Source organism: Rhyacophila brunnea, unplaced genomic scaffold (assembly GCF_057557595.1).
Source record: "Rhyacophila brunnea isolate RB1 unplaced genomic scaffold, BYU_Rbru_1.0 scaffold_4, whole genome shotgun sequence".
Taxonomy (NCBI): Eukaryota; Metazoa; Arthropoda; class Insecta; order Trichoptera; family Rhyacophilidae; genus Rhyacophila; species Rhyacophila brunnea.
This window is the reverse complement of record NW_028233068.1, coordinates 18,023,756-18,051,447: the sequence shown is the minus strand read 5'-3', so window position 1 is coordinate 18,051,447 and position 27,692 is coordinate 18,023,756. Positions and strand designations below refer to the sequence as shown.

General features: G+C 34.2%; 1 protein-coding gene across 5 annotated transcripts in view; it reads left to right on the top strand.

Moving 5' to 3' along the window:
- RhoGEF2 (Rho guanine nucleotide exchange factor 2) overlaps positions 1–27,692 on the top strand; it is a 193,492-nt gene that overhangs the window by 132,883 nt on the left and 32,917 nt on the right. For 4 of the 5 annotated variants that reach the window (XM_085954364.1, XM_085954366.1, XM_085954367.1 and 1 more), the window contains exons 3-5: positions 5,432–6,643; positions 7,060–7,162; positions 10,034–10,168. In XM_085954364.1, the coding sequence (XP_085810490.1) occupies positions 5,432–6,643; positions 7,060–7,162; positions 10,034–10,168 (1,450 nt within the window). The remainder of the gene's footprint in view (positions 1–5,431; positions 6,644–7,059; positions 7,163–10,033; positions 10,169–27,692) is intronic. The other variant, XM_085954363.1, reaches the window with a different exon arrangement.

The following is a 27,692-nucleotide window of genomic DNA, read 5'->3' as shown; positions in this document are numbered from 1 at the left end:
AAAATAAGATCAATATTTAAATAATTAAATAAAATATAAAGGAAACCTACTTTCACAGAAATGACTGTACATGATAAATTTAATGATTATGTGATAAATTAGTTATATAAGACTTCGATAATGAATTGCTTATTATTGAACTCAATAAAATATTCAATATATTACATAAACAAAAAAATCAAAAACATATTAAATATCGTCGATTGAAAATGGAATTTAACATAGATTCTCATATAGGAAAAGTTGTAGGTGGTTATACTCTATGGACTTACATAGTTGCCAATTTGCAATGTATAAATCAAAATCACCACCGCGATAAATCAATTTCTGATTAAACAGACAAATCCACAATTTCCAATGATTAAATACAACAATTCAAAAAGATCTTTTCTTTCCACTATTCATTTGTTTACGTTGCAGTTGGATCTGGTCATTAATTTCGCCAAGTGTTAGCACTTGGCAGTCATCCAGGATTAGACTATTCGAAGTTTGCAGTATCAATAATTGCGATCATTCCGCTGTTTGCTGCAGATTTATGGTTTCCGGGAATCACGTGGATTTATTGCGAATGTGTGCCGCGTTTCTATTGATCTCATTCGTCATAAAACCTGAGGTGCGATACATCCATGCCCACTGGAAAACCATGCAACTCCTCATATACTTTACCCTTTTGAGATATACCAGAAATTACTCATTTAACTTAAATTATTGCCAAACATAAGTATCTTCATAAATCTTTTGTTTCACAATATAAATGGGTAAGTATATTTTTTTTAATTTCTGTCATTCCTTGAATAACTTCAAACTATAGCTTTAACATTAATTCTGTGTCCTCACACATTACAATGAAGATCTATTCGTCACCTTAATACCTGTACAGTGTACAATAATATATTGTATATTTTTTTATACTGGCAACCTGAGGTTATATTATAGGTACTTAATTTTCTCATTGTAAGGAACAATAACTTCAAACTATAGCTTTAACATTAATTCTGTGTCCTCACACATTACAATGAAGATCTATTCGTCACCTTAATACCTGTACAGTGTACAATAATATATTGTATATTTTTTTATACTGGCAACCTGAGGTTATATTATAGGTACTTAATTTTCTCATTGTAAGGAACAATAACTTCAAACTATAGCTTTAACATTAATTCTGTGTCCTCACACATTACAATGAAGATCTATTCGTCACCTTAATACCTGTACAGTGTACAATAATATATTGTATATTTTTTTATACTGGCAACCTGAGGTTATATTATAGGTACTTAATTTTCTCATTGTAAGGAACAATAACTTCAAACTATAGCTTTAACATTAATTCTGTGTCCTCACACATTACAATGAAGATCTATTCGTCACCTTAATACCTGTACAGTGTACAATAATATATTGTATATTTTTTTATACTGGCAACCTGAGGTTATATTATAGGTACTTAATTTTCTCATTGTAAGGAACAATAACTTCAAACTATAGCTTTAACATTAATTCTGTGTCCTCACACATTACAATGAAGATCTATTCGTCACCTTAATACCTGTACAGTGTACAATAATATATTGTATATTTTTTTATACTGGCAACCTGAGGTTATATTATAGGTACTTAATTTTCTCATTGTAAGGAACAATAACTTCAAACTATAGCTTTAACATTAATTCTGTGTCCTCACACATTACAATGAAGATCTATTCGTCACCTTAATACCTGTACAGTGTACAATAATATATTGTATATTTTTTTATACTGGCAACCTGAGGTTATATTATAGGTACTTAATTTTCTCATTGTAAGGAACAATAACTTCAAACTATAGCTTTAACATTAATTCTGTGTCCTCACACATTACAATGAAGATCTATTCGTCACCTTAATACCTGTACAGTGTACAATAATATATTGTATATTTTTTTATACTGGCAACCTGAGGTTATATTATAGGTACTTAATTTTCTCATTGTAAGGAACACCGATAAATTTAATATTGTATTGTACTTAACGTCACTCGACTGCACTGTCAGATATCTTGAGTAATGAGTAGTCTTCATATCGTGCAAATCGTCAAATGTGACTGACTTATCGATCATAATAATATGCATTTACTGTTTTATTTATTACATATATATAACGAATATATTATATTCGTCACGAGCCTTACCCACATGTTATTTTAGTTTATTTTATTTCTGATGAGCGGAACATATGGACTTCCGATTGGTGGATATAACCACATTCACTAAATCTTACGAGGAACGGATTTTCAGCCATTCGCCTAATCATCGGACACGTTCTCTGGATCAAATATTATTATTTAATTGAAAAAATTACGTGTTACGTACGGTTTTATAAATGGGACACTAGATTTGACATATGCATTACTAATTATTAATGTAATACGTTCACATTGTGACATTTAGTGTTAAAGCAGATAATATATAGAGAGATACAGTAAGATACAGTACTCTACTGTTGGACACAATAGAATGACAATATTACACTAAAGTAATCAATCATATGCATCTAACGAAGACATATGTGATTGTAGAATTTATTTAATTCACGACAGAGCTGCATGCATCCATCTTCTCGAAATTTCGTATAGTGAACCGAGGGACTAAATAATGCATTTTAACTAGCATTATCATATTGTATGGCTTCTGTACCTAATTCGTTGTTAAATCGGCCGATCATTATGTTATTACAAGTGTTTATACTCACAACTTCATATACAGATCTGACAATACTCTTCTCCCTGTTGTGACACCTGCACTACGTCGTATTGTAACTTTCGGTGGACCTGCGCTTGTCACAATCAAGGAAATGTTTAAGCCACGAACCACGGCGTCTTCCTCTGCTACGTATACCGTTAATCTTTCCTCAGATAATGACTGCTTAATGCTGTACTTTTGTCCTCTCATAATAACATCCGTAGTTTTCTAGTTTTGCCGCCACGCACTACTTCTCGATCGTATACCATTCGTTTGTAGATGTCAACATTAGTTATACAGTATACCATATACAGTTTAACTCGAAGGCATCAACCCTCTAATAATACATTGTTTAGTGTCCAAATCTGTATGCCATAAAAAATAATAGGTGTATATATACTATATCTAGGTGTCTAATACACCATATTATCGAGAATAATATTGTCATTATGGTATCTTTCAAAGCACGAAATTCTCTACTGCATATTCTTGAATTCATATTTATTCAGAGACTTAATAAGTATGTAGATTGCACACAAAAATCAATTCGTTCTCATTGTTTGAATTGTTTTTACTAGTATTTATCCTTCAGGGTTTTCGGATATTTTATTTGCTCGGCAAATAACATTGGTGCCCATTCTGCGTCGCGAAATCGAATTCCTTTATTATCCCGTTTTACTGTTGTTTTAATGATTTCTCTAGACGCAATATTTTGCCGTTTCCAAAATGGCAAGAAAAAACTCTCCCGATCGGCTGGTGAGTGATCTCGGCCAGGCATTCGTGTGCCAAAACGCCAATATCCCCTGGCGTTTTGACCCAAACGATAATAAAACATCATTTTCCTCGTTTGTGAGCTTTTAGATATTTGGGTCAGTGCCAAGTGCAAGACCGACTGCACAACTGAACGCCTGCTTATACCCGGCTTATACGTCGATTAACCTGGTACTGTGCCTGCACTATTGTATATGACCCAGTGTTGCTAAAAGCATAGTATATTGATGGGTCGATGCTCGTCTAGTTTTGTATGTATTTAGCTGAAAAGGTCGAATCTGATACTGTAATATCATCTCAATACGTAAAATATGTTTTCAGCATTATTGATGCAATTACTATTCTGTCCCATGTCAGACTGCACAACCGTCATCCAGAGACATATATTTGGAGCTTTCTCTCCAGTTGGTTATACAGCTTCTCTACGTCCCTTTTGACGTTGTCCGGCAAGCTCCTTCCTTGACGGCCCAGGGCCCGAGTACCTAACTACTATATTATAGAAAACATCCTTCCTAGGCCACAAAAAATATCCTAGTAACCTCGATGCGGCCGGCGTATTGCTCATCAGTCAATGTTCTATTATATCTCTCTGTCCTAAAGTCACATTTTAAAAGTAGCCTTAAATATAATAAATTCCACAAAACCCGAATACTTCATTAACTATGCGATCTTTTAAAATATTCACTTTCAGGAAAAGTTTCCAAGCTTCCTGTTTTCATTCCAGAGATGCCACTTTTATTTTATTTATCTCGGCGTATCTGTTAGTAGACATCTATCGGCGAGTTGTCGAGCTATTTTCGTAACTTTCTTTTACTGCAAGTCACATTCCACTCGGGGACAGGGAGGTAGACCTTGCTTTGATAACCGTTTCAAACATCTCCGAGTATTACTATAAATTGCAATGACATACAGAAAGAAAAAAATCTGTCAACCATGTACTGTTATAAATAAACGATATGCTTCTTTCGGAGTAATCTAAACTAATATTCATTTTATTTTCGACTATATTGAGTACCTTTCAAAATCTTTTCCGCATCCATAAGTTGCTGTTTTCAACGGATTTTTTTGAAATGTTAACGAAAAGTACCTAACTGCTATCGATATTTTACGAATTAATTTGCATCTTCGCTATACTAGTCTCGGTAAACATAACAAACTTTCATAATTCTCCTTTAAATTTGATGGTTTATTTGTAGTCATTTTATTTCTTGTTTGACAATACATTTTCATTTGATAATGTGTAATTATTACGTTATTGATAATTATATAATGGAGCTAGCTGTTAATTGGCTTTCAAAAGGGCGACTCATGGATAATTTGTGAAAAATACACACCATCTTACCTTAGGTTATTTATTTTTAAACTGAACTTGAAGAAAACGCTGTTTCAGCTGACCCGTCTGTGGGTTAAGTAGCACTCTGCATAGCTGTTATTTTTAATTCCCTATTGATATATATTTCGTGGGGCAATGTGGCTAGGCTGACGACTCATAAATAATACTGAGATCTCTCATATTTTTTATAATAACAATATCTAGCGATTGACCGTCGTTTCCAGACATATCTGATCATCGCACAGATGAACTCCCCGTGTGCGCTTTAGTATTTTGAAGTGAAACTATGTAGGTACCTACGCTTGAACTGTTGTATCGTTCAACATTCGTAATATTTCTCCGTGAGTTATTATTTTAATCAACTTGTATATTTGTACGGCAGCGCCCAGTTTAACTTAATACTAACTTATCTCTAAAATCTGCTAGTCGATTTATTCAGTAGACACAGTTAGTGTTTATAAATTGCCCTGAATGATCTCATTAGATAGGATTTTTCAGTGCTCAAATAGAGCAAATATTTGTATACAGATAGGTGCATACTACTTGGACTAGGAGGTATTTCAAATCTTAACGATTATTTTATAAATGTCCTGTTTGTAATCAGATCAAAATCCAGATAAAGAAGCCGATCCCCCAGAGGATGCGGTTGCACTTAAACCCATAGTGATAGAAGCTGTAGAAGAAAAACATGTTGAAGAAAAGGCTGCTTTGAATGAATCTGAAGAAGAAAAGAAAGATGTTTTCGTTGAAAAGGTTTCTGAAGTGCTGTCCGATTCAGAATGCGAACAAGATCGCAAGAAATCTAAGACCAAGCATAGGAAAACTATGTCCATGTCCAATACTATTGAGCTCGTAAAGACTATGGGAGATGAATGGATAGTAGCAGCAAAAAGAGAATTTGAAGAACATTCTAAAAAGAAAGATAATTTATGTAAGAAAAAAGAATCCAAAGACCACGGAAGCCACCAGAGTTTGGATAAGAAAAGAGATGACTCAGATAAAGGTTCAGACTATTCTAAAAGTTTAAGCGACGGTCGAGATAGTGGCGGTGTGGTCATATTGCTGTCAGACGCGACTGTTGGTGAAACCGACGACTTCGAAACAGTCGAGGAAAGCGATTTCTCATCCAAAAAACATCAGAAAAAGAAGGAAAGCAAATCATTAAAAGAAAACAAAGGATCAAGCAAAACAAGCCAAATAATGAGCGCGCAAAAGATGAACGTTAAAAAAATTGCAAAGGCATCTTCTGCCGGAGCACTTAGTTTCATCAGAAAGCGAAAGTCACACGGCAATAGTGCTAGCTCAGCACCCGGTTTTATAAACCAAAGGGACTCGGTGGACTATGCCACACTTTCTACTGCGTTGTTCATTGATTCAGAACGTACACATACTGAAATGGTAGAAGACGTCAAAGCTTTACTGAAGAATAGAATCGAATTAAAAGTAAATTCAGCAGACGATCCCGAAGTCTTAAACCCAGCTGGAAACGCGTCGAGCGCATCTGAAGATGATGATGAAATATTTTATGATGCCAAAAATGGTTTGGAGAGTTCTGAGGAGACTCGCAGTGCGATGCTGCCACCTAAAAATATGTTACCAAAACTTGCCGAAGCCCAGCGAGCCGCCAAGATATCCGGCCAACGGTCACGAAAGACCTTAGGTGGGTCCTTAAAACGAGCTGGAGGCGGTAGGAGGAAAGTTAGAAGAAGAAGCACTGTTGAAGAAGTAATTCCTCCGCCTCTTCCTCCCCGAGTTATAACTACTGCTCCACCAACCAAGCATGGTACACATTGGCTTTTTGGAAACTCTTTTAAAGGTAAACACAGGTTTCAATACGCTTGAGTTTTTTTATAATATTATGGCCATTGTTTCTTTTCAGATCCCTGGATGAGTTTCTTCTTTTTTCTGGATTACTTTTAACGAATTTATATGGTTGTTTTCCAGGTGCTGCTTTAATTTTGTTTTATTAAACATTATTATGTTATACCTAGTCTCATGATACATATGATACATCATCGTCTTTTATGTTATATTTCAACCATGGATATATAGTCTTCTTACATAATTTCCGAAATTTTATTCTATCTAGTATATAGTTTAGTATTTCTTCCTCTTCACAGTAGTCGGTCTTCACCTGGTATGTTTAATACGCTAGAATCCTGGTTTACTACTAAGATCAGCGTACCCTTGCGTTGATATCACTTATTGGATTATCTTTTTTTCTCTTTACAGGAGACGGAAGACGTGATGACGAAAGTGGTGCAGACAGTGTTTCCCATCTCACAGACTCTTCTCATTTCACTTCGGACCACGGCTCCGATAGAACTGAAACATCGTAAGTACATATAAATCTCAAACTTGTGATTTTATAATTCAATATCCACCTTCTGTCATGTAGGTCCATCTTTTTATAACGTGTGATCGAAGTATATTTTTTTTAATTCACAAGATCGTATTCAGCGATTACATTTTAGCGAGCCTTACATTTTTTTTTATATTATTATATTTTATTTACTTGGGCCTCCAATCATGTATGTAATCGAATCACATTCGATCTAACATTCTTCCAAATAATTAAAATTATTCACAATAAAAATTCGTTTTCATCCTGACGCCATCTGTAAATCAAAATTATTTATGTTTTACTTTTTTACTAACTTCTAATCGATTGATTTTTTTTTACTATTATTCCATTTAAGTCGTACTTTTCGTTGAAGATACTGAAAGGTTGCAAAAAACGACTCAAATGTAATAAATAGTACTCACCACGGTTGCTGCCCTGATTTGTAGAGTCTCCTTTGAAGAGGAACGAGCTTAAGTTAATACTGAGGCCAAGAACAGGGCACACAATGGGCAAAAGATTCCTTGTGGGAAGAAGCGAATCGCAGCTCTGCGATGAATGTGATGTTGTTGTACATTGTACATATAGCAGTACAATGCCATAAATATGAACTTCACAGAGTACAGCTGCGAATTGCGGATATCTATGAGAATGTCGACGAATTGAAAGGTGCCCTGGCGGTGGGTAAGACGGAAGAGCTTGGCAAAATTGTAAAGTTCTTTAACAGAATATGAGTGAAGACCTGATCGGCGGATCCCCTTCTAGAAGAGAAGAGGCGATATGACAGCGAGTCGCGGTCAAAGCCTCGGTAAAATCACAAAAAAAGTACAAAACTTAATTCAAATTCCATCAAATTCGATAGTATTATTTTTTAAAGTAACTTACTGTTAATAAAAATTTCAAACACCATCGTATTCAATGCATTATTAGAACAAAGTGGCACTTGGTTATATTGATCAATAGTTAGACACATGCCCCCACATCCTGAAGCGGGCCCCCCGACCTAGGCAGTGTGGCGCTCTACAGAAGCGTTTTCCAAATGGTGTTCCAAGTAAAATAAAAGGTATTCAGTGTATTTTTAGCGACTTTGTTGTATATTTGAATAAATCCACTTGATTTATGGAGGACACACAATAATTAAAATTTGCATCACCCAACCACATATTTAAAAATATTAATATATTTCAAGTAAAATAGCGCCGCAAGCGAGTTTTTGTTACCATTGGAGCAAATTTGTGATGGGTGTTTATCTCACCTATCAGCCCTCCCCTTATGGGTGCCATGGTTAGAGCACTCGCACGACAAGCGAAATATGTCTGTTTGAATCTCACTAGGTCCAAGATTTTTTTTAATATGTGATAAATTTTATGTTACGAAGGTGGGTCAATAAGTCCTTAGAAAAGCCGACAAGTGGCGCGACTAGTACTGTAAGCGGTTTGTTTTCATGCAGCGGCACTACCGATTCAGTATGCTGCGAAGTTTCAATCATATTGGTCGGGTTGTTGTGTGTTTTTCGTACATTTAAAAAAAAAATTTGCTTGTGGAAAATGGAAAAATGGAAAATGGAGAAAATTGAGTTTAGAGCTGTTATTAAACATTTTAATATAAAAGGGTTAACAGCAAAGGAAATAAAAAATGAGTTGGATTTAGTTCACGGCATATCTGCTCCTTCACTCGCAACTATTTATAACTGGTTAAATGAATTTAAACGTGGTCGTACATCAACAAAGGATGAACCACGCTCAGGACGTCCTGTAGAGGTGACTACACCAGAAATGATCAATAAAATCCACGATATGGTGTTAAGTGACCGAAGATTAAAGTTGAGTGAGATAATTGAGGTTACAGGGATCTCAAAATGTAGCGTCATTTCTATTTTACATGACAAATTGGGCATGAAAAATATTTCTGCAAGATGGGTGCCGCGTTTGCTCACAGTCGACAATAAACGCAATAGGGTGGTGGCCTCTAAAGCCCTGTTGTCGCTCATGCAACGCAATCCGGATGAATTTTTTCGTCGCTTTGTGACTGTAGATGAAACATGGATACACCACTATACTCCCGAGACAAAAGAACAGTCAAAGCAGTAGATTGCGAAGACAAACCATGTCCAAAGAAGGCGAAAACCGTAAAATCAGCTGGTAAGGTTATGGCTACTGTATTTTGGGATGCACGTGAAATTATTTTCGTTGACTATTTGGAAAAAGGAAAAACAATAACAGGGGATTATTATGCATCTTTATTGGACCAGCTAAAAAACGAAATTGAAGAAAAATGGCCTCATTTTAACAGGAAAAAAATCCTCTTTCATCAGGACAATGCCCGTGTTCACACATGTTTACGATCAATGGCTAAAATTGAAGAATTGAAGTTCGAATTGGTCGACCACCCACCGTATTTGCCAGATTTAGCCCCCAGTGACTTTTTCCTTTTCCCAAACTTAGAAAAATGGCTAAGTGGACAAGGTTTTTTTGCAAATGAAGAAGTCATCGATCGGACAAATGCTTATTTTGAGGACCTTCCGAAAACTTATTTTTCTGACGGTTTAAAAAAAATTGAGAAACGTCTAACCAAGTGTATTGAGCTCCAAGGAGATTATGTTGAGAAATAAAAAAAAAATACAAAAATAAAAACTGTTTTAATGCTTTTTTCTAAGGAATTATTGACCCACCCTCGTAAAAAATATATGTATTGTAATAATATTCATTTATTTATTTCGTCTGCCTACATTCAACTTTAGATTAACTAAACCATTATCAATACTAACATTATAGTATGGTTGTTTGAGAATGGAAAGCATTTCCTTTTATCGTCAGTGACCGGTGTTAATGCCGTGTGATCCATATGATCGTATATCATCCCTAGGTGGCGTGGAGGATCAAATCTGGCGTCGAAGCCTGTGACGAGAGCAGAAAGCTACCGCGACAGAGCCGACAGGGTGAAGAGGACCAAACGGAAGACCAGCGATCCGAACCAACTCACTTCGGCGAAAGATTACCAGTGAGTTTTCATACATCTCTCGTTTTGTTTTGCATGCCCTTTTTAGACGTGTCCCTAGTACGTTTTTCGGAATCGCAAGGAAATGGAACGGCGAATAAATTGCTTGCCAAATCCGTAGGTATACATAAGTTATTTGCAGAAAAGTTTGCAAAATTTTCAGAACGACATAATATTTCATTTCGACGTGACTGAGACGTACGTATGTTTTTTTTATTATTATTCTTACTCTGATAGCTTTTTGTATAATGTGTAGATCGGGTATATTTTGAAAGATAGCCAATGATAATAATATGAGAGTAGTAGTCAGTTACGATTTTTCATACAGCAGATACGGCGGTCGTTTCTACAAAACTACTAAAATCTTCAAAGTATGCACAAAAATCCCTTAAACATTAAAAACATCCTGGCAACATAATATTAACGATTGATATATTTTTAACACCCAATGACAGTTTATCGCACAGGTAAAATTTTCGCAAGTTGGCTTCCAATTTTTTTCAGTGCCTGATAATATTGGCACCTTGATTCAAAACCACAAAAACCGGTCGCCGATAAATTAAATATGAAAAACTATGTAATCACGTGATTCGACGTAATTAGGTACGGTGTATGTGGCCGGAATCCGAATGGATTCGGGTTCAAGTCCCGCCCGGCACCATAATATTTTTTAAAGAATTTTCCCAATACGTACGTTTCTGATATAAGTATATGATTATTAAATTTAATTTAATATAACGCAAAAATTTTATAGTACTTTTTCCACTTTTAATAAATAAATCTGGACCAGTTTCGTCCGCCTCAGAGGGAGTCTTTTCAACTAAATTATCTTTATACAACAGGCATTTAATTATGAAAACAAATTCAAAAGATGACATAAATAAACTACCAATAGGTACATTGAATTATCCATCCAATAATATTTTCTCAATAGCAATTAAATTAAAATCAATGTAATTGGATATTAATATTTCATAATACATCGTTAAGGACACTAAAACAAATATTCTAAATTAATAACATAAAACAAAATATGAAGCAATAAACATTTATAATAAAATAACACATGAAGCACACCCAACCATTTTAGCACGTGTTGAAATTTACCCTAATTTTTGATCACACATATTGACGGCTTTTGACGTCTTTTAAAGTTCAATCTTTGGCCATCATATAGGACATAGGTAACAAAAATATCCATTTAAATACATATCTAACTCACTTCAAAAACCGTTTTAGGGGCTTTTGAAACTAGGCGCTTCACATAATATATTATCACCAAACAAATATTTGGTGGAAAAGGTAGGTTTTAAAAAAAATGTGTTTTATTAAATTAAATTTAATAATACAAAGCATTTCCACCATGAATTGACAGTTAACACAATAAAAAAAAATAAGTACTTATATGATTTTACTTTTGTAATTAGATCATTTTGATTTTCTTTGAAAAATATCTAACTTAGTTAATCCATATGTGGTTATCGTTTACTGTAAGCTCGTCTTAATTATTTACATATATTTCGACAAACACTAGTCTTTGGATTGTTTGCTTTCTGTTTCAATCCGACAAAGACCCGACCGTTCATTCTACTAGTTATCACATCCAGTTGTTAAAAGATTGTTTAATGTGTACATAAGCCTCTTGATAAAGCTCTATCAAAATGCACATCTATAATATATTTGAGCGCAGGTGCCCGTGAGAGCAGGTGCAAATACGTTCGTCCACAACGGTGCAATCACCCCTATCTCACGTTAGCGTACGCCCAAACTATATATCATAATAATATTATTATCTTGCAATTCATTAATAATATAAATTATAATCTTGATTTTATATTTATCTCTGGTTAATTCCACGTGTGTGTGTGTCGTCTTTTTTATCATTTAAAATCTGATGCCCGTTTATTGTTGTCTCTTCTTCTAAGTTCTTCTGACGAGCCTTCACACTTGTCACATACGAGGTATTCGGACTGATGGTCGTTGTCATTTTTTTAGTGTACATTTTGCAATCTCGCCTCGATCCCCTGTATCTTATTATTCCTTGTTGTGTATATTTTGTTCAATTTTTTTTCAAATTTTATTCAACGTCATTATCAGCTATTCTCGGTTTGACTATGGGATAATGTCCTCATCTAGCCAATTTCCTTTTAGAATAGCATAATTAAGTATTGTTAACTATTACGGAACCAAGAGATACATAAATACTTATATTTCAGAAAATACTAATAAAGTGATCGATTAAGATGTAAATTACATGGAAATGAACACGAATGCAATACTGGTCAGTACCGGTTTTATCCGCTTGGGTTGGCATTTGCCAACAGCTATTTATTCAAATGTATATTTCATAATGCCAAAAAAATATAACGAATCTTGTTTGAAAAGTGTTTTTTTACAAACATTACTAAACGCAGCTTTCGAACACTCCGTCGCTTCGAATATTGATATATTCCACTTGCGTGTGGCGAGTTTATATAGACTTTTTTTTAATAAATTCTTAACACAGTGTTCATTTTTTACTTACGCTGTTTCTTCATCCATAATGTTATATGACTACTGTTACTTAGGTTTTTTCCAAGATATGTTGTGAACGTCTTGAATGTATAATTTATAAAGTTAATCAATATTTTTTTCCAAACTACGGGACTTCAATTTTTGTTCTTTCCAAATGAGTATTTATCTTAGGCTAAGATGATATTTTATTTCCTGTGAGAGTATCGTTTTCCAAATATCAACGTAATGTAAATCAATTAATTGCTTACAATTTTATTTTAATCTTTCATTTTCGTAGGTATTGTCAAATTCTTAGTGGAAATCCATAATAAAATATTAAATCAAACAATGTGTATGGCACTATTATCAGAATTTCGCGTGCGTCTGCCTTAAATAAACGTTCTCGATTGACAACACAGACGAAATGGGTCGTTATTATAAATGTGTGGTTAAACTACATTTTCTGAAACAAAAATGTTGAAAAAAAACTTTCTCTATATAAATCGCGCCTAAATGTATGAAGAGTAGGTAAGTATTTAGCCAATAATATTGCATTTCGGCATTTGTAGTTGAGAGATCCTGTTAAATTTACGTAAAACTGTTTATAACCGCTGAACAATATTGCATGTATTATGTACATAATTATAAAGATTTAAGTAGGTACATATAATAATATGTAGGTACAGTTTCTTTTATTTTCTATGTATCGAGTATCGACTAACCTACGTCAGATTCTCAATAAAATTATATTCTTTTGGAAGCGCTATGCCAGCTAATAAAGCCGTCGATCGCTCGAACTAAAATAGAAAAACAAAAAAGCTCATAATTATTCGCATGTAATGAGACTGTTGCTAGGACATTAAGCTTTAATATTACTGGTCGAATTATATACTGCTGGTATCTGATTGATACATACACCGTTTGTCTATCATGAGAAATGTTTTGCGTTGGAATTTGGACGGAATCGAGCTTTATATTTAATTCAGGAATTTAAATTGAATACGTTTGCTTTGTAAATAGTGGATCAGGGCTGGTACGACCTTCGCCCTTTCTCGAATTGCTAATGGATAAAGATAGTAATAGTTAAAACATGTATTTGATGGTCTACGTACAATAGACGTGGACCGTGAACGTAATATCGCTGTGAGAGTTGATGTGAAACTATTGAATTTATATATACAGCCAGTTACAATAATTAGGAACTTATATTTATCAACTTTTTAACAGTTAATAAAAAATAGATTATTTTGCCCTATGTCTTCATTGTAATATGTAGTCAGACCAGTCGTGAAGGGTAGAGGTAGGCTGTGGAGATCCGACATAAATAGTGCACAATGAACTTTGTCAATCATGCTTAACTGTTTTCATTGAATTTAGAATACACATTGCACATGTTGGTAAGTTTTTAAAATTCCTGTAACCCCTATACTAAACAATAATAGATAAAAAATATTCTTCTATGTATATCTACCTAAAACATTTTAAATTATGTATGATTTAAGTGCATAATTTTAGATATTTTATAGATAGAGGAATATTTTTTGACTAGTATCTATTATTGCTTGGTATACACACGCAGGGTTTAATTGAATTTTCGGTGAAAACAAATACGTGTGACTGACAAAGTTTATTGTGCACTAATCATGTCCGATCTCAATGGCCTACCTCCACCCTTCGCCAATCAGGGACAGCGTTATGCATTTTTAAACCAAGCGACGATTTCTTCGAAGCATATGATGTTTTAACTCAAATAATTCCATAAATAATCATGGATGAACATTTTTTAATGTTTGGAATTTGTATTATTTAATGCCATGATTCTACTAGCAAATAAAACGGCACTTAATATAGGTTATGTAGGTTGGCATAATATTTTTTGCCTGGCAACTTTGGCGTAAGATGCTTTTGGTATTCAAACTAAAATACTATCTTAGTATTAATACTATAAATAAATTATCTGATAATCCATACACATGGTCCGATTCATCTAAATAATTATTTAGAATGTCAGGACTCGTTTACATTGAAATATCTGTCAATATTTTACTTTGTTTACCTATGAAATTCACTACATATTTACCTGCTTCGAGTAATTGCATTTCCTAAGGACAGCGGTCCTGCCAACCTGACAATAAAGACATGCCATCCTCTCCTGTACAAGCATTTTTTATTTTTGCTATTCTACACAATTCCTTTCTGTGACATTTTTGTGTTATTGTGTGTAGGTATTTCTCAAAGTCTAACTGGATAACCTGAAGAATAATATTCCTAAGTTAGGAAATGTTACTAGTTGTGATCCTACATTTTTTTTTTATACTTTACTATGTAGCGTAGCATTTATTGTGCAGATCACAACTTGCAAGTGTGAAGTAAAATTAAATTACTATTGGCTCGTCAGAAACTGAACACACTGAAGGTTACAAATTAAACAGCACGTTTCTCTCATCACAAAAAATACGCAATTTTGGGCACTGATTACACTCATGTTGGACTACGCCTCAGTTTAAAGCGCGGGGATTCACATCTTCCCTTTCTATTACTCTTGCGGCAGGCCATGAGTGATGCAATACGGATTAGGTGATTCGACGAAATCACGCGGGCTTCCTCGTAATTCATTTTGAAAACGACTTCCACGTCAGCTGGTTAAGGATATAGAAATAGGAATGGTTAATGTTTAAAAATCTCAATTCCATTTATGTTTTATTACAACTGGATGTGGATGTAGGTACACGCTTTTTACAATTTCACGATTCAATTCCTATGGGTACGGTGCGAAGCTGCCATATAATATAATATGAAGTTGATAATGAATATTTTCAATGAGCTTAATTCTTTGAACGATTGATTAATTTTACTTTCAAATATTTTACATTGGCATTTCATTATGGGTTAATTAAATTTGCAGTCGATTAAATCAAATTACTTTTCTGAATTCACTCAGTCATCTGTCGCGCTCGCTTGATAGACTAGGTACCTATTTCAATTTTCTTTGGCGTCGAATAAAATCTCGGATTTCCCTTTTTTGGTATTGTAATTTTCTTACGACACTGAACATCTGGTCAACTCTTACAAAGCTGAAAGGAGATAGATACCTCTCGACCCTCCCAAATCCCTATACGCCCTCACAATAACGCCTACTCTAAAATATCTATCGCCGTCTCTTTCTGCTGCCTCCTGAGGGACCGATCCTCTCTCCCTCTCTTGTCTATCCCTCGTGCTAGAACAGGGACTGTTAAAGTTTCAATCGGAAGTATGCAGGAAAACTGCATGCAATTACTTATTTGCGTACCTATATTTTGGAGGAATTATGGGCGTGTTATCGATTATACATTTATTGTTACTATACTGTTCCAGTTATAGATTTTCTCAATAATATTAACGTTTCAGCATTTAATATTCCATAAAAATCATAAGATCCTTATTCTTATGAATGCTTATCATTATACAGTAGTGTTCACTTATCACGAACCCGGCTAAAGCGAACTTTCAATCATTACAAGTTGTTTGAAAGCAGGATGAAAATTCCATAAGAACTGTGTAATTTCTATTCATTTAAAGCTAAATTTTTGAAATAACGTAGCATTTTTTCTTGGAAACTTTCGCTTATATAAGTGGCGATCAAACTATTGGTTAAAATAAAGACGATGGAAATGATGAAATTGAGAATCATGAATCAAGACTGACTATATTCAGGCCAGTAATAATATAGTAATACATTAACAGCGAACAGGTTACCGCATTGCATTCGAAGATAATCAATAACTAGCTTTACCATCGTAACTCACTATCCAGTGCCCCGGCCTAACAATAATCGACCCTGGGGATGAATACAAAACAGCACCAGTACCCACTACATCGGAAGCCAAGCGCAGTTTTGGGGCAGTTTATTGTTTCCTCCAATCACAGAATACTCCACAAGACAGTACCTGAATTAGAATTATAATAAATGAAATAAATTTTGTTCGAACCAAACGAACAACGATTTATAACGAAATAAAAGTTATCTATATTTTGTAGATAACTGAGTGATTTTGTTGATTCGTTTATTAAAAATTGAAATGATAAACGGTTTATCTGAAAATCTAAGTGCTGTTTCTATACGTTTGTTGTTAAATGAACTATGGTCAAAGCCATTAACTTACGTGCTGTACTCGAGAATAATATGCTTCTTATCAGTGAACTCTGGCTACTATCTTGGTATCTGTAGTTAGGTAAATAACGGTTTGGTTCTGCATAAATTTCCGACGCATTCGTTGCATTTGTTTAGCTACACTATTTAATCTAATCTGGTTTAATAAAGATAGATATCTGACAATGACATCACGTATACTGTCATTCATTGGAACACTTCACTTTTGATCAATATTAAACATTAAATTGAGTTACTATAATATATAACTATAAAAACATGTATTTTCTTTTTCTATGTCTTTTTAAGGCATGTGCGGGATGAAGTTTGGTCGCACCATTGGCCCATAGGAAAATGAGTCTTGAAAATGTAAAAACCGTGTACCTACTGCTATTCTTATGCTAACTTTCTTACGTGAAAATCGTTTTCAAATTAACCATAAGGAAGCCCGGGTGACCTCGTTGTATTGCACTACTCACGGCCTTGAGATTTGAATTCCTGGGCTTTAAACTAAGGCGTAGTTTCCTCTTACCGTCGCGCAGTAGGCTCTTTGCACAATATAACAATGGGAGATTGATCACTGCCAGTTTTGATGCCGGTTAGTTGATCACAGCCTCTTTAAAATTTGACATGCCTACTCTATAATTGAAGAACATGAAATTTCACGCATGTCAGCGAATGATTAAGAACTCCTCCAATGTGTCTGTAAGAGTTGGCTAACACACTTGTAGATGCAATGGCACCAAACTGCATCTTTGCATTGCCATGGATCATCATCCCTCTACCAGATGATACACATTTTCTGTTCTCTGAGTTTTACTCAAATTTTTCCCTGCAATAATGTTGTCGTATGTTAGTGAAAATTGTTATTTTGCTATAATTTCCCAGTGTAAAAAAAGTGTTTCTTACAGCGACCTAAGTTTTATTTTCATCGGGTCTCGGTCATAATAGGATAAAACCAAAATATTATGAATCACGTACACTAAAGTGTACCCTAACCAATATGTTTGACTCTCCAGGGATAACTTTGAACATTGTCTCCAAATAGAGTGCTGGTTAAAACAAATTTAAGTCATTAGTTACCTTATAATAAATGAATTCCACTTTACTGCCCTTTCGTTATTTAACTACATCCTAGATTATTTTTTTAAAACACGTCAATAATATAATATAACTCGGTGGAGATTCAACGTTTACTTGGATAATTAATTCTTGATAATTTATATAATAAGTTTTTCACATGGTATTTATTCACCACATGTAATCAATAAATAATGATGATATACTTAATCGCTTCTCTCAGCCCTTCACTTTTGCGAAAGTATATATTATGTTGTATGACATGTGATATATGAGCGAAACTACGATACTATATTGTTCACTTTTGGGAAATTAGAATTTGTCATGTTTTATATATTTAAGCTGTCTTGTCTTGTCTCTAAGTCGTTTGTCATTTCACCTACATATAATAATTAAACTGAGGAATCAGCAAACCGATTAATTTCGTAAATCTCTTACAAAAATCATTAGCGCGGTGCCAGGGTTACGCATCGCTCGGAAATGCATCATTAATTATCCCACCTGAGTTTCCCGCAGTGCACCGGCTGCGCGGAAAACTTTGACAAGCTTCGCCCGGCATGAAAAGAGTATTACCAGAGACCGCTTCAGTATCGAACGGGCGCTTAGCGCTAACGCAGTACTGACGCGAAAGCTGCGCCGCAAGCACGCCAGCCCGACGAGCTTTATCGCGACGCCGTCGTCATAATTCAATTTGACGAAGTACCAACAGACACTTACCGACGCGCTAATTAGCCATTCTTAAAATATTAACAATTACATATTTACATCTTTATCAAAATACGCGATTTGTGTACCGCAGTGGAGTGCAAGGAATTTCACAACGGCGGGATGAAATAAATCACACCCGCAATGTTTGCTTAAAATCATTTATTTTATTTGACGTTTGGACGAAACATTGTAAGCACGGTTGTATAAAATAACAATATATGCGAATAATTAACGTGTATGTATTTATGCTATTACACTGTGTATTAATATAACCGAAAACATTAAAGTAAACAAAAATGCATTATTCATAGTATATTTATCGGACGATTTGTATACAAAGTTTGTACAAGACAACCAAATATATTGCCGATTTCAATTGCATTAGCCTTTTGAGTGTTCGCTCGATCCACTACGTGAAGTTTATAGATCGGATGTATGCTGATATATGGTGCCCGAAATAGGTATCTTATCTTGTAAAAAAAACGATTGTACGATTCATTCAGCCATTTAATTTCAACTTATAATAAAATTCAAAAACAAATGAATGTCTACTGGTGTAATCCATAATGTTGCTACACTATATGTAATATATGTACTTTACAATCACACCACATGTATGATGGGTAATAGGTATACACTTCTTAAGTGTTCATTGGATGCATATAATTACTTTACTTCACTTTGTTAAATATCATATTATGAACCATTTCAATGATAACAGTTACCACATATAAGGAATACCTATTATGTTTATGGAATTCGGACTTAGTTTTCATAAGACATCTGCCATTTGAAATAACATATCTCTTTGAACTAAAAAATATAACTTAAATAAATGATTAATTTCTCAATAAACCAATATAAAAATTAACAAAAAAATCATCCTTATGTATTCGTTTTTATAATCTGCATATATGTTGTTATAATTAGGAGAATAAGTGATAGTAAATCTTGACATAAGTAGGCACGTGTATTTTTTTAGTTTTGCGGTATATGTTACCAATATCCATAAGTACGTACATAATTTACCTACTAAAACTAAATGATAATGCAGTGTGTTACTATACTTTAAATATATAAATGGTTTCATTTTATTAACTAAAAATAATATTATGATTTAAACATACAAGGTATATATTATATAATATACATAATCATTTTGGTGGTATATCAATTTGAGAAATAAGCGGTTTTTTTTTTAATTTTATTAATGAGACATTTTTTAAAAGATGCATCAATATGCACTGCCGTGAGTAAAAATTGAGTATTATGAAAAGGGTATGTAATCGATCGTGGGTTGATACTAAAAATGTGAAAACGTCAAATCTCATTTTTAGAGTTGCCCACATAGTATTATCACTCGTGAATACGTAAATCGCTGTGAATGTGCTTACCCTTTCACATAATGTAGATCCGCCCAACTAAGTACCTGCCCATTTGCAACCCTTTCCGGTACTCTTAACCCAAGCTTATATTACCTTCACGTCAGTATATTCTAACAAATAATTTGCCAATTCACGAATTTTCACCGCGTAATGAATACAACGCCGTGTTTTGATGTATGTAAATTTAGTTCCTTTATCTGAATAATTTGCCCAAATTGCCTGATAATAGATGTTATCGGAATAATTAGCCAATTTGCGTACATACGATAAGAACAAACAGTAAACAATTTGTACATTAGACCACTAAAGTAAATACCTAATGATTTCTGTAACGCGATGAAAGTGTGCTGCTATTTTTAAAGTAAATTTGTATAGGTACCTACTTGATAATCTGTTTTTCGTCAAAATGTTTCCACTGTCTTAAACTAATGTATTCCTATATCCCCAATTTTATTACATTCAATATGAACATTAATTCAATTTTCATAGCATATGTTGGCAAAATTCATGAATTCGATAATGAAAACCTAATCCAACCTAACAAATAATCCAGTATGTCGGCTATTTTCAAATTTTTTGTTTGTAGCTGGTTTCCTGTAAACCGAAAAGTACCGTGTTTTATTTAGACATGAATTTTATCTCGGTACTATACTACCCAAAAAGGTTGGACGGTCTTATACGACCATATTTCCGATACAACATTTCACGGTGAAGTTTGATACGACGAACTGCACACGTACAAATTTCCGGACACGAACTTCATCATAGTCCTGAGATAGAGCTGAAAAATATCTAAATTATGTCACTAAACAATATTTTATAGATAGAAGAATATGTTTTATGGTGAGCAGGGATTAATGAAATAAAAATAACTAACCAACTACTAACAACTAAATAAGTATGACTGAAAAAGTGTGCACCAAACTTGTGACTGTGACTTTTGTCGGATCGCCCATAGCCAATGACATTAATATGGACGAATCATCTGGAAAAGAAAATGACACTCGCTTTATTGTCGGGTCTGCCGAATGGCGTACTCTGTTCTAACGCCATTACAATAAATGTGATATTGCTATAAATTCCTGATGCTTTTTGTTGGGTCTGCCGAATGGTTCGGTTCGAACGGGTTCGCTCAAATGAACATTGACATTAGAAACACTGCTCTAACGCCATTACAATAAAGGTCATATTGCTATAAATTCCCGATGCGTTATATCGCATAATGGAGATTGCGTGACGTCTACCTATACATGCGAATGCGCGAATTTACTTGCTAGCTACTGTATTGAGTGCGTCGTCCATTAATAATGTCATTGCCCATAGCATACCTAAACTATTATGGTTTGGCTTGGGCGGGGTTTAATTGAATTTTAAAACTAACCAGCACTATCTAAAAATTGTATTCTTAGTTCAATGAAAACAAATAAGTATTACTAAGAGTTTAGTGTGCACTATTTATGTCGAATCTTAACAGCCTACTGCCACCCTTCGCCACTGGGTCATGTACACTGTAGGTAGGTATACACGATAATGAATCGAGAAAGAGAAAAATGTCAAAAAATCCATTAGATTACAAGATTCGTAAAATCAAAAAATCTTTGGCGAGATGGAGCAAATTTCCAATTGAATTCTGTGCTAATAGCATTAAATCATAACTGAAACGTTTCGATCCATTTCTTTTCACTATACTATAACAATAGTTATCAGTAACCTTTGCTCATGACCTATTGACTTTGTAAAAAACCTCTACATAATATATTATTTTAAATCTTATTATAGTTCCATATAATGTGTCATCATCATCTTTTTGTCGTATCATCCCCTAACGAAGATTGGTCACCATCAGAGCGAACTTTGTTCTATCATCTACTACCCGGAACAGTTCGGTGGAGCTGCACTCGTACCAAACAACGAAAGTTCTTAAGCCAGAAAATGTATCTTCTTGGATAACAAGTTGTGGGATACTGCACGTTTGTCCTTTCAAGTACTGTAGTATTCTGGTTGGTCATCAACGGCTCTATATTTCAATGTGGATTTTGGCCTCTCTTGAGCGTTTCTTGACAGAATGAGAAATGGCTGTTAACCTATCAGTTTCTCGTTCTGGATCCAAACACGTATTATGTAAATAGAAAAAAAAAACAATTGCAATGTAAATTTTCCAGTAGCGGGTTTCGAGACTTAGGTATGAAGTATCCCTTACGGATTCAGAAATGTCTATCCTACTACTCGCCAATCGTGAATGCTACATATTATTATATAGCAGGGTTAGCGAACCTGTTTACGTACGTGTGTCAAAATTTCCCAAATATTATTTTTCGACTGTCTTAACGTGCCGAGCAGTTTTTCATGGGAAAAAATAGTTTTTAGGAATGCTATTTAAAAAATGATCATGTTCTAGATACCACTCACAGAACATAGCACACATATTATTATAGCTTGATCACTTTTTTCAATTACGCCATACATTTCGGTAATTTAGAAACTGTCTGCCAGAATTACTACTACTAGCCCCACCAAGTTTTTGTTTCTTATGTGATGCAGCCATTTTTTGTGGGTAGAAATGAAATGATTTGTCAATATTTACAAATGTTCATTGAGTCTTTACGCACAAATTGACGCCAGAACTGCTCCGATCAGATGAGGCATTCTCGCGCTATAGAGGTCTCAAGCATTGTAAATCGATCAAAATTATAAATTCACGGCGCGGCATCCCCCGTCGCCTGGTGAGGTTAGTGTGATAATATTATATGTAACACATAAAGCCTAAGGGTTGACCTATGCAATTATATATTTACATTAAACGTAATACTTATTCTTGAAGAGAATGTGCCTGCTATTTTTATAGAGTGCCATCTGTCATTTATTATTATAGGTATTTTTTCTCTTAAACGCGTGCCATTCAAAATCATCTCGCGTGCCATAGCACTATTATATAGTGTAGTTGTGTACCTAGACGTATTTAGTAAGTGCACGGCATACCTCTACGTTTTTCAAAAATAAATTCACACCACGGTTAATATTGAAAAAATCAATGTTGTGTACCGTTGTAAAAAAAAAGGGTTAGGTACATATTCAAACACGCGCGTTAACGTGATCTTACTCCCTACTTAATTTATCGTTTATCAATTTATGGCTACGGCCGTATGTTGTAGCTTAGCCACTGGGAAATGCCAATAGAAATGGCATATTTAAAAAATATACTACTTTATTCTTAGGTCAATAATTATTATAAAGCAAACATTATTAATTATTATAAAGGACAATAAGGCTTCAAAATTATGTAAATAGATTATCTACAACGTTTAAGGAATGTCCAAGATCTTGCTTTGAAAATAGCACAAAAACTCCATTTTGACGTACGCTGAGCATGTGGGCCGTTAAAGTTTTAATTCAACATTCATCATTCGCATTATTCGATGATATTACCTATTAATAGTACGTATATATTATTGATATTGTAATTGTCTGATTTATGATGACTTGAGTTTTATTAGACGTATCATACTCGCATATTTTTTAATGCCTACCTCGTAGTTTTCCGATATTTGAATTATATTGTGATTCATTCATTCGTTGATTCGTTGATTCGTTGAACGTAAATATTTCATTGATGCCTCAAAACAAACACAATATTCTGTGTTTTATTTGTAAACTTTTAAATTCCTCGCATTTTATATTGGTGAGAGGCCTATAGGCTATTTGGGTACCGCCAAGGAGACATCTGTTGTTGGAAAACCGATTTCGAAATTCCTCAGCGCCGGTCATAACTCGGAACTGAACTTGTACCAAAAATTTCACCTCCGGAAACACCTTCGATGCGTTTTCCCACAGGGCTGCCTCAACCGCCTGGGATCTTATTTATTTACTTCGTATAAACCTATTTTTCCGTACGGCCACCCAAATCAATAACCGTTACCACCACAAAAATGTTTATCGGTGTTCTACCGGTACTAAATAATATTTACATAAAATCATTCAAATTTAAACGAATGGCAATATTTACCATTCCTCTTAAAATCCCGATCGTAATACGTTGAACATCTGTAACAATAATTCTACATTAATGTTATGTGTAACCACGTTATGTTTTTTGTTTGTGTTCATATGTGCGTGTGTAGTAAAATATCAACGGAAATAACTAATAACCGGCATGTCCGCAAAAGTATCATTGATTAGTAGGTACAGACCTACACCAGTCCATGAGACGTAAGTAATACATAGTATGAATGCCTGTTATAAATTAATTATTAATTGAGTCAGCTTTTCCATTTTACAAATGATAATACAAATTATATTAAATTCTACAGGATAAAAGTCCTGTTATTAACCTTACCACTATAAGAGTGATAAAACTATCGGTATTTCAATCACTTAAACGGACCATATTTTCGTTATTTTCAATTTAATATAACTCACAAATATATTATTTACATTCACGTTTTAGGCGAGTTAATAATCCATAGATCCGCAGAAAAGCTGCATTCCTACTTCGTCGATATTTCTCGCAATGAGAAACGATATTATTTATTCTTACTCATAATACGAGTACAATGCAAGACAGATCATAACAGAAGAGTAGTCCGAAAGAGATTCTCTTAGCTAAACATCATACAACGTTGCTGATCGGATAGACTTGGTAGATAGATAGGCTAAAAAATGAACTGCAGTTATAGTCGCCAGCCTTCGATAGAAGACGTACTAAGAGATGGAGTATTTTACTTAAATCTTACCTTTTTCGAAAGCTCGTTTAGTTCAGTTTACGTGTGATCACAATCAATTATTACATGACGTGTATTACATTAGTTACATTATAATAATGATAGTAGTGGACAGCCAATAATCAAATTCTAGTAATAAAACAAAATGTTACAACACTTCCGCACTGTAGATGTCCATATTCATAATATTAATGTTTACTATTTTTTTTTTAATTTCTTATGATATTTTGCTTGAAACTTTCACGGTTTTTTATTTTCATATGCAGTTATTTTTAATGCCGCTATGTGTTCTTTCTTTCTTTCTTCAGCATTCCGGGTTCATTGTATAGGCTATTATTATTCTCTCGAGAGCACGAAACGTCAAGTAAAAGAAGAACACGATGACAGTCCAAAAACAGAATACGACAAATTGGTACTAGAATTTATTAGATTGCCTGATTCTGATGTCTTACATAATAATACAGCATATGTTAAAATACATTTATGTAAATCACATTCACATTGTTGTTGTCTTGTATTAGACCAAAAATGTTGGAAACCTTCTTTTATATAGATAGAGCCTAAATGTATGAAATTTAAGCAAAAAAAATTCTTCGCTCTTCTACTGATTAAGTTAGGTATACGGTACTTCGCACTCCAGGTTCATTTTAAAAGAAATTTACACTTATATTACCCAATTAGTTCATTACATAGGTATATTGTGCTCATATTGCCAAAATAAGCCTTAAACATTTGAATTCATAGGATTGGATAGTGTATAATTAAATTCGACTTAGATTTAACCTTTTATACATATTCCATAATACCGTATCAAAGCAGACAGAATAAAAAAAATTAACTGTAAAAACCTGTGGAAATGTACTCCCTCGTCAATACGTTCATCATTATGGTTAAGATGTATAATCACGAAAAACAAAACAACAGATTTTAAACCAGAACGCGAGCCGTCGTTTTATTTTCGGAGCTACCAATAAAAGAAAAAAATAATGAACTTCTTACCAATACAACCACGTGTACGATAGTTCAATTCAAAAATCGAATTTCTTTCAAAATTCCTAATACGGAATACATAATATTATATAACTCCAAATTCTTTCTATGATACCTTTTTTCGTAATTATTGCGCCACATCCTATTTCAAGTCTTTTCAAGAAAAGCAGGTGTGAAGAGTGCGGTAGTTTACGGTAAGCCTAAATATCCGCAGCCCCGCAGTTTTCCGTGACAGCCGTTATCGAGTAGCAACTTTGTAATGAATAATAAATTTACTTAAATCGTATCGGGCAGTTTTGTATGTTAAATGCAGCTGCGAGGATGATACAGCATAGTATCGACTAAAAGTTTAAGTTGGTAATGTTGTTTAGCTTAGTTCCGTTCCATTAGCGAGCGTCAATCAGGCAGCATCTGGCGCGAACGTGAAGAGATGTGCTCTGAAAAGCGAAAGGCGCGCTGAATTTCTCACGCACTTGACGCTGAAATACAGAATCGACACCCACCTACACAATAACAGCTATTCTGAATACATTAGGTACATCTCACATGAGTATTATTTAAACTTAAACCATCCTATGAATCCATGTTTTTGTTGTGATTCCTTATATTATTATGTTCAATAGGGATCGGCGTAACAGATTACTTAGTAGTTTTTAAGTGAAACTATTTGGTGCTAGTTCGTTCAACGGAAACCAACCCCTTTCAGTGGTTGCGCGGCGGCTAAAATAAAAATGGCGCGTTACACTTTTTGTTATGTTTGTCAGTGTCAATGCATGAAGTGGCTATCACACTTTTTGTTATGTTTGTCAGTGTCAATGCATGAAGTGGCTATCACACTTTTTGTTATGTTTGTCAGTGTCAATGCATGAAGTGGCTATCGCTCGCCCCACTCTTTACGGACCAGTTAGTAAGGCTACGCTTCAAGTGAAGTAGCGTGTTTTTCGTTGTATTGTATCATCTTCTTTTGGTAGGTGACCAACATGCAGTACATCTCCCTAACCTGGACCAGTTCGTATCAGATCCCCAACGCCTTGGACATTAGACCACTTACGGATGTTTCGTACCCAAGAGAATCTCTTTCTACCCACTCTTATGCTGCCGTCTACCTTCCTCTGCATTGTGAGGTTGGGTTAATCATACATCTCGTTGCAGAAAATATGGCCGACGTGTTCAGCTCTTTTGTGTTTGCCGGTATTTATTTCCGCTTCAAAAATACCTATAGGTACTGAAATATACTGAACATTCTCAAGTTAGGAGAACTTAGATCGGCATTTGAGTCGGCCACCAGTCGGATCCACCAAACTGACCAAACTATATATATATATATATATATATATAGGAGTATATTATAGCCCTTCTGCGTTTTGCCATTGTTTGCACATTTTCATCTTTACTATTATGCAGTAGTTCACAAAGGTTTTCCATTAAGAATTGACAGATAAAAACATTAAAATACATGAAAACAAACAAAAAATATTGTTTTAAGACGATTTTTTTTTCTTTTAAAAGAAAATATTAATCTTGAACCTAAACTCTGCGCGCCTGCTACGTTAATTGGAGAGTCTATAAGCAATTCTTCTGTAAATAATAAAAAATATTTCGAGAACAAATTCTTTGATTGTCCATTTAAAAATCTATACATCAACACAGAATATGACATTGTTGATTGATTCTAGTACACATTCGAATACCAAAATTATGCATACCATCTAGCTTAATATTATATTCTACGATTTGGATTAAAATTAGTTTTGCACGTAGGTGGAATATCAATTTTCGCAAAAATGTAATATTTTATTCTTCAGCTAATTTCGATCTCAAGACATACGAAATTGTTTGAATAAATCTGATCTATTAGAATTAGAATGTGAATTTACCAATTATGATCATTTTTGTTTGTTCATTTATATCAAATATCTTTCACACCCTGGCAATTATATCAAGTATCGCTCGCGTGCTGAAAGTCGTATAAACCTTGTCAATTATTGCTTTTGTGAAAATGTGTTCTTTGGAAAGTATGAATG